Source organism: Micropterus salmoides, unplaced genomic scaffold (assembly GCF_014851395.1).
Source record: "Micropterus salmoides isolate LMB-PRFRI ecotype aquatic unplaced genomic scaffold, ASM1485139v1 Ms_hic_scaffold_16, whole genome shotgun sequence".
NCBI classification, from domain to species: Eukaryota; Metazoa; Chordata; class Actinopteri; order Centrarchiformes; family Centrarchidae; genus Micropterus; species Micropterus salmoides.
The window spans coordinates 10,084,664-10,099,483 of NW_024040707.1; the positions used below are offsets into that span (position 1 = coordinate 10,084,664).

The 14,820-nt window shown below is 39.2% G+C and overlaps 2 protein-coding genes across 10 annotated transcripts in view; one reads left to right on the forward strand and one right to left on the reverse strand.

The window, feature by feature from the left end:
* Positions 1-316: 316 nt before the first annotated feature.
* Positions 317-3,485, forward strand: LOC119906072 (urotensin-2-like). The gene is made up of 4 exons (XM_038723584.1): positions 317-1,869; positions 2,279-2,404; positions 2,834-2,877; positions 2,978-3,485. The coding sequence occupies exons 1-4, from the start codon at positions 1,764-1,766 to the stop codon at positions 3,089-3,091; spliced, it is 390 nt and encodes a 129-aa protein (XP_038579512.1). The 5' UTR covers positions 317-1,763; the 3' UTR covers positions 3,092-3,485.
* Positions 3,486-3,624: 139 nt separating this feature from the next.
* Positions 3,625-14,820, reverse strand: part of camta1a (calmodulin binding transcription activator 1a) — a 283,748-nt gene continuing 272,552 nt past the window's right edge. For 4 of the 9 annotated variants that reach the window (XM_038722939.1, XM_038722933.1, XM_038722938.1 and 1 more), the window contains 8 exons: positions 14,576-14,754; positions 13,587-13,830; positions 12,627-12,698; positions 12,461-12,481; positions 12,136-12,335; positions 11,346-11,420; positions 10,917-10,947; positions 3,625-8,856 (listed from right to left, as the gene is read on the reverse strand). In XM_038722939.1, coding sequence (XP_038578867.1) covers positions 8,824-8,856; positions 10,917-10,947; positions 11,346-11,420; positions 12,136-12,335; positions 12,461-12,481; positions 12,627-12,698; positions 13,587-13,830; positions 14,576-14,754 — 855 coding nt within the window. In that variant the 3' untranslated portion in view covers positions 3,625-8,823. Of the gene's footprint in view, positions 8,857-10,893; positions 10,948-11,345; positions 11,421-12,135; positions 12,336-12,460; positions 12,482-12,626; positions 12,699-13,586; positions 13,831-14,575; positions 14,755-14,820 lie in introns of all 9 variants that reach the window. The other 5 variants (XM_038722942.1, XM_038722936.1, XM_038722941.1 and 2 more) reach the window with 4 other exon arrangements.

Here is a 14,820-nt window from a genome sequence, read left to right on the forward strand (position 1 = left end):
AATTTATCTGACAACTGTAGTTGCTTACACTGAGTTTTCTTCTTTTTTTTTCTGGCAAAACAAATGATACACTCATAGAATACCTTGCATTGCTGTGTGCTAAACCACCCAGCAGGTGAGATCTACTCAGACCAAGCACCACTTTGGCCAGAAATATACAACAATAAAATTCTGCTTAAATGTTAATGGAGCAGTTCTCTGAACTCTAAAAGGGACCATTTTGCCACATTTTGCACTACTTACTTCAGTGTAGCTATTTTACTATCTTATACTAAGAAAGTAAATGTATTCATATATTTATGACTTCAGGGAAATTATTCAGTTATCATGTCCCAGGGTACTTTTTGATAAATACATGTTTTTTGTCAAGAAAACCATGTATATGTGATGAATGGTTAAGATGTTTCTATATGTAACACGTTAATTTTTTTTTATCTGTTGCAGCTGTTCCTAAACATGTTCTTTCAATTCATTTACTGTTAATATCACTCTCCTCTGTTTGCTCTGATCCACTCTATATCATATGAAGCTTGTCATCGAAACGTAGTATGTGCCTATGTTTGTTACAAAACACCAGTACCTGGTAGAAATAGATTCCTCATAATTTATAAAAAGGACCCCATATATAGCAGGACAAACTTTAAGTTTTGGGGAGACAACATTTATTTTGGAGTCTGGAATAAGCTGTAATTGGCACCGAGACCTTGACTAATACAGAATATAAATCTTAATAGCTTTCTATGATATACAGCAACACTTAATGGAGTGTCTGGCCTTCTGGCCATAAAATTAAATGTCACTGTCACTTCGTAAACCCTCATTATCATACAAGAGACTGAACACTGACGTCACGCTTCTAATAAATATACAAATAACATAAAGAGGTGCAAAATGTGACTTTGTAAACAGCTGTCTCCACCTGTCCCCCAGTCTCTGAGCTGATAGGAAAGTCTCTCTGACTCTGTCCACCTATGCTGGACATACTAATAAACAAGGGCTTTATTGCCTGACTAAAAGGACAGCACAAATATAGCATCTTACCAGAACAATGCCTCTAAATAATGTGCATGAATCAATGTGATTCAGTGACCCATGGAAAATTCTCTGCTGTCTTAAATTGACTTAAAATGTCAAACGGCTTATAGGCTATACGGCCTTAAACATTTTAGCATTTCCACTGAACCACTATCCCAGTAATTATGCAGTTTTATTAAGCATTTTCGCTGCTTTGTATGCAGCTATAATTGTGGAGTTTGTCTATGGGCTCTGAGGATTCAAATGGCCCAAGAGTTGAATTAACTGGTAGCATTAAACATTAGTTATATGGCTGCCCAGTTTCTCCACCTGCTCCCCTATTGGATGTTGTTGAGAGTGACATCTGAAACACCTGCTTCGGTCCCATTTACACAGTCAGTAAAACAGTCATTCAAGCTGAAGAGCTGGTAAAACATGACGGTGCCCTTGAAGCAAGGGCTACGGCACTTGTCTTTTTATTGAACCTATAATTCACCTGTGACTGCCTGTTGATTTATCACAGTTAGAAGGGATGGGGATATTGCTGATGGCTGTTGTGACCAACAAAAGTGTGTGTGTGTGTGTGTGTGTGTGTGTGTGTCTACTGTGTGGCATGTGGGAGGGGGGAAAGGCTACAGCTGGAAGTATATAACCCAATTGGGACCAACACAGCATGTACAAGTCGCCTTTCAACCTCAGGAGCTCCGTGCAAATCAGAGCCACTTGACCAACAACAGCCTCCTATAGTGATGAAGTGTAACCATCTCTTCTCCTGGGCCTTTCTGCTCGTGGCCTCTGGCCCACTACTGGCCCACCCCATCACAGAATCTGCTGAGATGCCCTATCCAGGACCTGGTGAGTGGAAAGTAAAATGTCAGTTATAGCTGTTTTTCAAGTGGATTCATTAATTCAGTACTTTGATTAGCATTTTTAGTAATAAAACTTAATTTGTGAAGCAGGGCCTTAAAGTAATTGCTCTAGAGCCACAGTGTTGAACAATGATTCACTGAAGTTCACACATCATAGCCCATGTTAATGCAGGAGTTCTCTGCATTGGAGAATATATTCAGTTTTCTGTTCAAATAATTAGAAATACTAAGTCATGACAAAAGTAAATCTCGCGTGTGTTTACTATTTAGCATAAACTCCTCAAATAATCCAAATAAATGTCATGTCTAGATGATGTAAATGTACATCATGTGAATGTATATTTACATATCATCTGGGTGTTACCAACTTTGTGTGGCTGTTCAATTATCCTTAGTATCAGTGGAAGACAGAGGAGTCGGCACTCTGGATGATCTGTCTCTCTCTGAGCAAATCTTCCCCCTTCAGGATGGTGCTGGACTCAGATATTCCACTCTGATATCTGGGGAGAGCAACAGAGATGGTAAGAAACACACATAGAGACAGAAACACACACACACACACCTTCAGTCATCAGTACACACTTGTATGAGCTCGTCATATAATATAGTACTTAACACTTACGCAGACACTTACTTTATCCAGGGAAAATCGCCCAGTTTCTATTTTGCAGCAGCACTGCACTGTGCTGCAAAGTTGAATTGATACACACAAAAATACTAGTTAACTATATTTTTCTGTGGAAGCACCACTGGAGAAGCAGACTGTTGGAGGTATTAATCAAGAGCGTGTAGTTTGTAGTTGTTGACAGACACCCATTCATTCATCCCACTCTTTACTTCTTTAAACTTTAGTCACCACTGCCCAAAATGCTTGACATGCACAGAAACATGGATAATGCAACAAGCTGATATCAGATATCATAATATTCTCATGTTTTATTTCCTCTCAGGGGTCAGAACAACAGGCTTGCTTCCTAGGGGGATGAAAAGAGAGGTAGGTTTTCTACAAATGTTATCCCTAAAACAACGAAGTGAGAGAAGTAAGCTACACACTGTCAGTAAAATGTTTATCACTACTTTATCCTGTCTTTCAGGTTCTATTGGAGAAACAAAGTCTCCTAAATCCTTTGAGCCGTGTGCTGGGCTTCCGGAAGCAGTTTAGGAAGAGAGCAGGGAATTCCGAGTGTTTCTGGAAGTACTGTGTCTAAAACTGTCATCGGGCATTGATGCTACACAAGAAGACAGGGCTTGCACTAAAACAAAAATCCCTTCCTTGCACTCACATAAGTACATGCAGACAAAATAAGAAACATCATGCATGCATATACTGTATGTGCGCATATGCATGCCTCGTGCATGTACTCCCACATACACACTCACATATGTAAGTCAGTATTTGTTCACAAAGAACATTGCCATAGGTATGATTGAGACTTGTTGTTTGGGGACCTTAAAATGATTTATTTCGATTACTTTTTTGTTGTGTGAAACTATATTTGTGTACACACATTAGTGAAAAGTCCATAGTTGTCTGATGTATGACCAAATGTCTTTTAAATGTGAAAGTCAAAGGTTCTACAGCACTGTATGTTTAATAGAAATTAAACACTATATTATAAATACTGTCTCTGCTAATTGTCCATCCTTGAGAAAAGGTGTTTGTAGGAAACATAGTAGCAGCAGAAACCATTATCCCTTTCTTAAAAGTGAAAGAGGAAACAAAAAGACGGAGCAAAGTGTGTTCTCGAGTTTTCTTCATTTTTTCCTTTTTTTATTATTTTACAGCAGAAAGAATATAAAGCATTCAGAAAACATCTTCCATATTTTAAGGGCAATTCAAAACGTTTTGCATGGCTTCAGCAGCTGAAATCTCTTTTTTTTTAAAACATATCCATCGAGTCAGTGACGCTTGTACATGCACAATTACAAAAATAAAACTTACAAACAAGAGAAGGGAAGGAAAAGGAGGAAAGCAAAACACATTAGGAGAACCAAGGGGAGATGAAACTTTTAAAGGCAGGGATTGGGAGCGGAGAAAAATTGGGTCACATAACAGGGAAAGACAGAGAGAAAGACAGTTATAGAGGAGAGGAAAATAGATCTAACACTAGTTCACATGCAAAGTGTCGAGGACCCATAACTTTCTATCAAAGCAGGGCCTTTTTTTTCTTCTCGGTTTGGAATTGATGAAAACGTGCAGTTCGGTAAAGGGTGCCATATAATTGCTGTCCATAAACTACTGAATGCTTGTCTTGCAATACTGGCATTTGCATAAGAGTAAGTCGACTACATGTGTCCAATCATTTTAAACTTCACTAGGTCTATAGGTCTCCACAAAATAGTTCTTTATTGCTCTGTGTCCACAAGTGGAATATGTTGTAAAACTGTTTATGTTCTGTTGTCCTGATGTGCCTACCTTTCTCCAGTTTGGGTGCTTGGGGAAAAAGAAGAGGAGGAAAGGCAGATTCCCAGGTCAATTCACAGAACTTCTTGAAATTGATAATACTGTATACTAATGAAGAGTGCCTATCAGCTAACCTGTCATCCCATTCATAAATGGCAGTAAAAACAAGATTTGAAGGTGAACTTTTCACATAACTACACTTGTATTCTTAAATACCCTCTACACTTCTCTGTCACTTAGATAAATTAAAGGCCTACAGAATTGGCCAGAATTATACTATGATTTGACAGGCTTCTATGACAGAAAGTCAAATCATTTATCTTAATGAGCTATATATAACAGGATTATATTCCAGGGCTCCACTGGTGTCTGTAATGTTCAACATTACTGAGAGAAAATGGATCATATTTCATATTCATTCATTTTAAAGACCTCAATGTCGCAGCAGTGAACCCGTCTGTCCCAGATTCTTTACCAGAAAGCACTACTGAAAGGTTTTACTATTTCAATTTCAGCTTCTTCTGCTGTGAATCACGTGTCCTGCTCTGTTTCCTCCTCCCCATTTTGGCACCCTGAGTAAAATACAGAAGGGAGGTGAACCAGTCCCTCAGCCTAGAGAAGAGCAATGCTGCCTTCACCACTCAGTGTACAAATGAAACTGACACCTTGACATGTCTGCATGTTTGCTGTGCTGTATCTTGTGCATATGTTTGTGTGTACCGTGTTTCACTTCGTTAATACTTGCTATACATACTGTCACAATGGTCTTCGACCTTGGCCATTTGTCATATTTGAAGTTAGGAGCACACTGATCAAATCTAAATTAATAAAAATAAAAAATAAAGAAAAAGTCTAAAAGGTTAGAGCTTGGTCTAAAAAACAATCCTGTCTTCATGCTGTGCCATGAAAACCTCAGTAGCTACTGAGTATTGATCATTGGCTCATTCGTAGGTTTCCCGTCTGCCCTCCAGTCACATGCCCTCTGTCTTTCTGAGTTCTGTGACACGTCAAACCAACGTTCATCGTTTTACAGAACAGTAAGTCTTTTAACAAGTCTATCTGGCTACCGATTCTAGGAAAATAAGCATGCTTTAGGTGCAGTTCTGTCACCCAGTTAACTATTTTACCCATGCAAGCATAATAAATCCTTCTCCTTTTTTCCATGACATTGCATTGGCAATGCATTCTAACCACAGACCAGAGGATGAAAGCAAGGCAACAAACCCCAGTAGTGGCATTTCTAATTGTGATTTTAACAAGCTGTACCAGTAGAAAACGGAAAAGAAGACAGAAAAAGAAAACAAAGCTCAGCATGTTGACAAGCTGGAGTGCTGTACTGATACTGGTGTGAACAGGGAATATCATACTGTGGCTTTAGTGAGCGTAAGGTGATGGTGATCATGCGTGTTCATGTAGATGATACACCACTGTCTGTGGGTGGACCTTGTTTGGGACCTCTCACATTTTCTCAACCTCAGGTACATTGTTTGCATTCTGACACTGGATTGGTGTGATCAGGATATGAATAGGCACTTTCTACATAAACACTCGGGAAATAAAATTTACATTATCAGTTGTGTGGAAAACAACAAACAACCAGTCAGTCAAGGAAATAAATCTGAGAAATACCTATTTAGCTTAATAATTATTGGACAAACATGACAATTCAATAAACAAAACTCAAGCTTTTCAGTGGCACTTGGCTGAATAATCAAATATCATTACTTGGATACAGAATACACTTTCTGGTAGTTTGGTAGGAATATATTATAGGAATTAGGCAGCAACCACTAGGTACCTCTAAGCCAGCAACTCATGTATTCTCTCTCAGATTGCTCCTACAGCTCAATCAAAACTGCTATATATGTATATATTATCCAATGTACAAGACACATCTTATGCCTCATAATTATAAATGGCACCAGTGCACTGTTTTACACATTAGTTACTACAGTCATTTTGGCTCATTGACCCTGCATCGAGGCAAGTGACAACTTTTAGTGCTGTCCTTCTGGGTAGAATCATTTTAGCACCTTTGACTGTTGGAACAGTTCATGTTACAAATGTTTCCAGCTGCTTGACAAAGAAATCCAGTCATGTACAGTATGATACACGTTTTTCAGCAAGACATCTTTTTCTTTGTTCTTTTTGACATGGAATACAATGTCTATCGAAACCCTGGCAGCCTTGATCAAGGACTTATTTTTTTATTAAGACATACTGTATTAGGATAGTCCTGTCACCAGATTTCTACATGGATCCGCCAAGAATTGATAAATCAATGCTTGCAGCAATATACTGCACATTTACAGCAAACAGGTGAATTAATTTTTTCTCAGTGACAGACAGTAATTACATAGTTTTATAGGGACACCATGGGCAAGGCTGCCAATCTTTATGATCAGATAATATACCTCAGTAACATATCGCATTCCTTTGACATATGACAACAAAAATAAAACTCAAATGTTGCTATGGCATATTCAGTGATGGTCAAATGCTTCAGTTATCTGTGGGAATGGTGGAGACATGAGAGACTTAAATACTTTCTGCTTAAATATGACTCCCTGTGCCAACTGTGTACCTTATTGTTCTAGTGATCCTCAGCCAGTTTTGATCTTATGGTCTTTAGTGCTAGTGTGTATTTCACTGTATGATTATCTGTTCTGCAAAAATTAACTTAATTCTCTTCTTAAGCTATATAGCATTCACATACCTTGGCACCATTGGCAAAAAATTCTTGGTAGCCCAAAACAAACAAACAAACAAACAAATAAAAAAGAAAATGTAAACATAACCATACTTTTTTAAAGATAATTTTGCAGACTTCTCCTAACTCTAAATACATTTTTTTTAACTTTTGTATACTGCAATAGAATCATGCTTTAGCAAATTGTTCTTCTCAAGAACAATCAAAATAAAATAAAATACTCTAATAGTGAAATAGTTTTAATTTTACAGAGCATAGCCACTACTGCTTTTGTTGTTTTTTTCCCTTTTGACTCTGTTCATACTTTTCATGCACATAGCTCATTTTTATCCCAGGTATTTACACTATTTACAAACAATACAACCATACTTCTTAGGCATTCAAACAAAACTATACAAATATTCTGTTTTTGTCTCATACCTGTTTTTGACCCATTTTTAATGAATAAAATAATATATTTCTAAAATACAATCCCCTTTGGGTAAATGTTTTTTCCTACGTACTTTCAGCCTTCTTTATATACAGAAATCGCTCAATTGTCAAAAATATGGATTTGTCAAACCCCTATTTTGGGACAAGCTTAGGGACCCCTCAAAGAATCTCTAAGACGTCAAGGCAATGTATGTGATCTTCCCCTCAAAAGCCTTCACAGGCCTTGAAGTTCGTTTAAAAATAACAGTAATAACCTGCATGACCATAACAACACAAAATAGGCAAGTTCTTCTCACTTGTTAGGTTTCAGAGGCGCAATCAACTAAATGAAGCAAAATGAAACTAAATAAAAAAGAAACAGGACAATACAGGGATAGCTTCATTACTGAGATGGTTGAACTTACGGGGGAGAACCTGCATATGTGGACCACTAAAGTGGAAACAAAAAGAAAATCCAAGGATAGGCTGAAAGACTAGATCATAAGCACACAAGCAAAGACTTTTCTTGCCAAGAAGTCATGCATTTTTTTCTTGGTAGGATTCAACAACATAGAGTCTGAAGATACAGATCACCAATACATTGGACATGATGGAACAAATAGATTGGACAATATGGAAGAAATTCAAGTAATAAAGTGACAATATACGATAAAACAGTGTTTTTTAAGAAATGGCAAAACAGAAAGATTTAATCCCCCATCTGCTTCTGCATGAGTAAACCCCCGACTACATTCATTTGTAGCTCCACCCATGTGGGCAGACTGGTGGGAGAATTTATGAACTAAATTGAATATTGAATCCTCTACAGAAGTGAATAGAAGGGGGCGTGTGGGTTACTAACATATTTGGTTAAAAAATAATCCTTCAAATGAATTGATTGGTCACTTAAAAAAATATGAAATACAATTAGAGCCCAGAGTGTTTCCGCATGGTCTCCCTATCCTCTGAGATCTCCTGCAGCAGCCTTAATTTACGTATCTTCAGGTCCTCGCGCGTGACAGGACTCCTCAAACATCTCCTGCGTTCACTTCCTTCAACATCCAAAACCTCATCACATCCAAAAAAGACAAAGCAATCCATGAAAAAGTGCAAAAAAATGCCATGAAGCAAATGTTCTGTAACCCCCATCCCGACCCTTTTAGTTTATAATCCCATAGAAGGTGCCACTCTCTGACCGAAATCAAGTCAGTGGAAAGAATAGATATGTGAAAAAATGCCGGTGTACATGTAATAATAGTCGAACCAGTTACACTGCTGTAGTAGTAATAATTGCAGTGCTTGCGCATTTATGTTTTTTTTCCATTTCTCTTGTAAAATGTCTTGGGTACAAACAAAAAAGAAAAGAGGAGTCAGGAGAGTGATGTCACATCGCAAGGGGGCTCTTCTGAGGGGTCTCATGTTCCCTGGCCCTTTTCAATTCTTTCGCCCTGGAACACAGAAAGAGACAGACACCCATGAATACAACATCCATGACATGTGTTTCTAGTAACAAGCTTATCAAGACACACACAGGCCCGAAAAGTACAAGTATGCCCACATCATCAGGAAGTATGGCTGGTCTGTGAAAGAAAACGTTGGTCAGGATTGAATTGAACAAAAGCGGATAATTAACAAACACAATTACAGAATTCTTACCATATTAATCTGTTACATTTGGGATAAAATGCACTTTAATGATTGCGTTCAAAAACAATATGGTGATAATATTTTAATTACAATTATTCTAAATTCATATTACTAATTTCAAAAGTGACATTTGGCACCATGAAGCACTTTTTTCACATGCATTTTCAAAATGCAGCATGTGATACTGGTGCCTCACAGCATGAGGTGACTACTCCTTTGATTATTACAAATAAAAATTTGAATGTAAGGTCTTTCTACATGTTTAAAACTATTTAGTCAATGATTAAAAGCATAAATTATTGCACTAAATGTTTATGGTCACGGTAGAGGTCACTTCCACATATAAAAGATTAAAAGAGCTAAGAAGTCATTCCAGACCAACTGGTCAAGGCTTAGAAGGAAGTGTGAGAGGGGAAGAAAAGGTGACTGATAATTTCAACTGCCATCGTCTGGCAGTTCAATATCACCAGAAGCTGGTGTGGGTTCATAGAAGAGACATGGGTCTCAAGTGTATGAGCAAAACGTGGTCAGCCTGCAGAGTACACAGCACTCTTTACCTGGAAAATGGATTTTAACACATCAACCACCAACATGTAATGGATTTAGCCCTGCTCTTATTCTTAGCAGAAGTTCACTACTGCAACATTTATGAATTGAAGAGAGGCGGACTACATAGATGCGTGGTTAGATAAGTGTGTGTGTACGTATTTTATCCTCTCACACTGAGCTGCAGTACTCCCTGGAGGTATGAATCCATTATAGCGCTGTGTTTTAGTTCCAATGGGTGGAGGAACCTATTGTTTGTTTCTTCGCTGTGACCTATATTCTATCACAGCTTCCTAACCTATATCACACAATAGCAGACAGGCCTACCATAAGAGGTGGTTACAACAACAATCACACCTGCTCTAAAAGCATGGTACCCTATTTTACAGAATACAGCAGATTTGGAAAAGAGTAAAAACATGTAATAGGAATGTCAACAGCGAGGACTTTAATGATGTGACAATAATCAAATGCTCAAACGTATCTCTCTCTCTCTCTCTCTCTCTCTCTCTCTCTATCTCTCTCTCTCTCTCTCTCTCTCTATCTATGGTTTTCCCCATTCAGGTGTATTTTATTTATTTGTTTTGTTTTGATGAACCAGTGGGCATAATACATTCAACAATTTGACACAGTTTTAGTAAATGGTCTCCCTCTCATTCTGTCATGTGGCTAGAAACAGAACACACAGCCAGTCAGACGGACAGAAAACTACTTGAGAAACAGCAGGCCCATAGCATGCCTAAAGGTAGAAGAGCAAGGCCCATAGTTGTCACCACTTGACATGCATAAGAATAAAACATGTTCGAAAAAAGCCTCCCGTTTTTCTCAAACTGGCTATCTGCATAACCACACACTATTGAAATAAAAAAAAAACAATCATGAACAAAAAGTAATTTTCAAGGAGAGAAAGACAGAGGTAAAGAGAGTCAGAGAAGTGCCTGTTAAGTGTTGCAGTGATACTGTCATTCGTAAGCAGTTTGTTAGTTTGAGATAGGTTCAGCTCTAAATCTGAGCTTCTCAGTCCACCTGTGGCTCCAGTCAGCAGCCTTCATGCAAGCAGGCATCAAGCAACAGTGATGGAGAAGGAGGTAGGGTGGGGTGGAGGGGGTGGGAGAGAAAGAGCAAAAGAGAAAATGAGAGTGAGGGAAGGAGGGAGAGAGTGCGAAGGCCAAGACCTCAGTAGGAGATAATTGTATTATTAAAGAGTGAGAGTGACAGACAGAGAGGGACATAAGAGGGAAAAAGAGGCATACAGAATAAACAGAGAGAGTGAGATATAGAGAGGCACGAACTGAGTTGCTGAGGCTGCACTCACCCGCTTGAACAGTCTATGGTCCATCAAGGGGCTTGGCATAAACAGCAAAACAATACCAGCTATTAGCACACAGTAGGCACTGTGAAGGAGGGGGCGAGAACAGGTGGGGGCCATATACAGTGAGGGGGAGGGGTGGAGCTTAGGTGTTGGAGACATTTCTAATCACCTAATTTGTCCAACAAAAATAAATCAAACACATAACACTGAGTAAAAAGAATAGTTAAGAGATGGACAAGATTATGAAACTAGAGGTAGTTTCTACTATGTCTTACTCATTAGCTCAATGGGATTGGATTTGATCAGGCCATGAACCAACCCTTGCAGTAAATCTGAATGTGGAGTTATATAGCCTATGTAAAGTTGTGTGTGTATGTAGCATGTATAAATGAATATATTAGTATGTGTGTGAGTCAGTGTGTCAGGGTCTACCTGTGGCGGCAGCGACGTAGGAACCTCATGATCTTCCTGGCAGCCTGATCCTGTCTCTTTGTGAGCAGACTACCTCTATAAAACACCAGAAAGAGAATAGTGTCTTACTGTTTTGTACAGTTGAAAACCGGCATACATTTCTGTTTAAATTAATTTGATTTGATTGATCTTTATTTTTTCAGTGAAAACCTAACTTGACAATTCATCAGTTTTAAAAATCCCCATGTAAATGTGTTTGTCTGGCATCAGTTATCCTTTAGCAGGATTAGTATTGTGTCCAGTTTTCTGTTTATTTGGTTGCTTGAATTTTGGACTGTTGTAACAAGCTTTGGTCTACAGTATATGAAAAGTGCTCTGAGATAACCTTATGATTTGGCGCTATATAAATAAAATGGAATTGAACTGAATTGGGGAATTGGACATCCTTTCCACTGTCTTAGAGGCTGTCTTGGCCAAACTCTGTAGACACTGGTTGACAGTGGAATGTTGTAAGCTTATTAAGCTCACCTGAGCCTTTGGGCTATATTAATTAAATGCAGGCTGTATCACTTTGTTTTGGTTTGCACCTTCAACACCACCAAAGCACATCAACCATACATTCATGCACTGTTTCCATTGCTGACATTGCTGATCTACAAACGCTATTGTTAATTTGAGTTCACCTTAGTTTTAATAAATTACTCTTGTTTGTTTAGCCTTTGTATGGACTCCCTTGTTGTCATATTCCTTTAGCCAATTTGTGACAGTATATTCCAGTATTTTGCCTACAGTATGTGGCTTTATTGTCTACCTCAGTTTGTGCTGCACCAGGGCAGCAGCAGCCCCGCGGTGATGGGGCTTCAGCTTGCCAAACTCCTTGTAGCTGCGATAGTATTGCTGAATGAGCACGGCTGCCCTCCTGCTCTGCTGGAACTTCTTCTGTTCGTGGTAGCTGCGGAATTTACTCTGGATAAGGATGGCGGCCTGCGTCATCTTCTTATAAAGTGCATACTGCCAATGCGAAGAAAAAACAACATGTCATGCTTTGCTGTGCTATACTGCAATAGTGATACAGGTTCACACTGTAGTAGAAGAATGCAACCTGAATTTAGCTGCTGGTAGTAAAAAATTTTTACCTTCAAGGCTATCCATGTAAGCTTGTAAACAGAAAAAGGGAAAGCTTGTGAATAATGAACTAACATGCTCTAATGCTCTCAGTTGAGTTAAAATATATAAATCTGCAACCTAAAAGACTCTCATATACACTAGTTACATTAAAACACATGTTTTGATTGTCCCTACCTGTTTATATTTCTTGTAACAACGTTGAATAACAGCAGCAGCTACTTCTTGTTGCTCTCGGAGCGGCCGCCCCTGTTGGAGAGTAGAGTGGGACAGGTCAGAGGTCACTGTAGAACCTGCATAATGCCACAAAGGATATTGGTGGCTCTGTCAAGTCTCCCTGAGGTCTCCTGGTGGCCGGCATGTGAATGCCACCGTGGCATGAGTCCAGCCCTGGTGAACTGGCCCCCATTTGAGCACAGGGGAGGATGAGGTAAACTGTTGAGCGACCAAAGGTCCACCTCAGTAGCTGGTAGACAGGCATAACAGGCGACTACAGCTGTAAATGACAGCGAACAGTTTGTCATATGAAAACACATTAAAAGTAGCTGTGGGGTTGGTAGCGAGGTGCGGAATGAGATCGGGCAGGGGAAAGGACTGGTGTGTGGAGAGCTCATTAAAACAGGCAGTAGCAGGCTCCATACACCCAACTAAGAGAGAGAAATACAGACAAAGAGAAAGGAGGAGAACATAAACTTAATTGTGTCTAACTGGAGCAGGGATAAAGGGGAAAGTGCAGTTGTTTCTCTAAGCAAGGCCATGCTCTGCTCAAGGCACCTTCCCATGCTGAAACCACAGGGACATATTTGGATGTATCTCTGTTTATGTTGTCATGTGTATATATGAGTAGAAGAACAGAGAATGAGACAGACAGAGATAGAAAAATGTGAATAATATATATTAAGCATGATTAGAAACAGTATATCCCCAGACGAAAGATAATAATAATAACCGTATCACAACCCTGAACTTTACTGCAAAAATCAGAGCTCCAGAGCTTGGAACCAAATAAAAGAGAACCCTTCAGCATCTCTCCAAAAGCCCAAAACAAAACCTAATAATACCAGTCCTAACAGTACAGCCCTGTCACTGCGGTCTGCAGTACACACAGCATATGGCACCTGAGCACCAGGCCTGTACCTTGTACTTGCGGAAGGCAGTTTGGACTAGGCGGGCAGCCTCATACAGCTCTCTCTGCTCTGGATCTGACAGAGTCAGCTGGGCCAGGTCTCGCTCCACCTTGCTGTTGGAGGCATTGATGAATTCACTCCAGTCAGCTGGGGATGTGAGTGTAGACCTCTCCAGGGGCCCCTCTCTCAATGGAGACCCCCCAGGACTTAGGCTGGGGTTGGACGATGGGGTCAGGGGTTCATTATATAGAGATCTAAGAAAAGAAGAAGATGACAGAAATTTTCACTTAATTTCAGCAGACCTCCTTTTTGTTTCTTCCCATGCATCAGGTAGTGAATATGCAAAACACTTATCTATATAACACTTATATATATGATCAATTTGTACAGTAAACCCCTCGCATTTTTGTAAATATTTGATTATATCTTTTCATTTGACAGCATGAACACTGTAGACTCACTACTTTACATTGCAGCAAAGTGTCATTTCGTCAGTGTTGTCATATGAAAAGATATAATCAAATATTTACACAAATGTGAAGGGTGTACTCACTTTTGTGAGATACTGTACATCTAACTTATACATACTGTTATATATACACTCTTATTACAGTAGTGGTGGAAGTTAAGGAAACTAAATTTAAATATTTACCTTTTGTGCCAATTTTCCATGCCACATAAATCAATTTAACAACTGATCATAGAAAGTGTTAATATATGACTGCCTGCAAACGTAGTGGAAAACTGTAGCAGGTATAAATTACACTTAACATAACACGGTCACAAAAAGTAAGCAATACTGACTAAAAATGCAGTTTCACTCTGACTTTAAATCTGCAATGTACAGTATGTGCTGCGTGTATAAATGTCTTCATAGTGTTCATTTTACTCCAACAAAGTAGTCTATGCAGTGGGGAGGACACACATACTGTACACACACCCACACACTGGCTATGCAATATGCATACCTGCTACTGCCTGCCCCACAGTGCTCCTTACCGCAGGTGTATGATGCTCGGCAGCTGTTCCACATCTCCAAGGTAGTTGGCCAGCCAGTTCATGGTGTTGCTGACCCCTGACGTGTCTAAGGGCATGGAGTCTGCGGCGGTGAAGTTCTCTCTTTTGATTCTCTCTGGCGTTGCTTCAATGATGTGCTCTGCCAGAGTCATCATATTTACCTGTTTTGTTGGGACAAAGAAACCGTCTTTTCAATGTTTATCACTATGTACTTGAGTGACCTATTT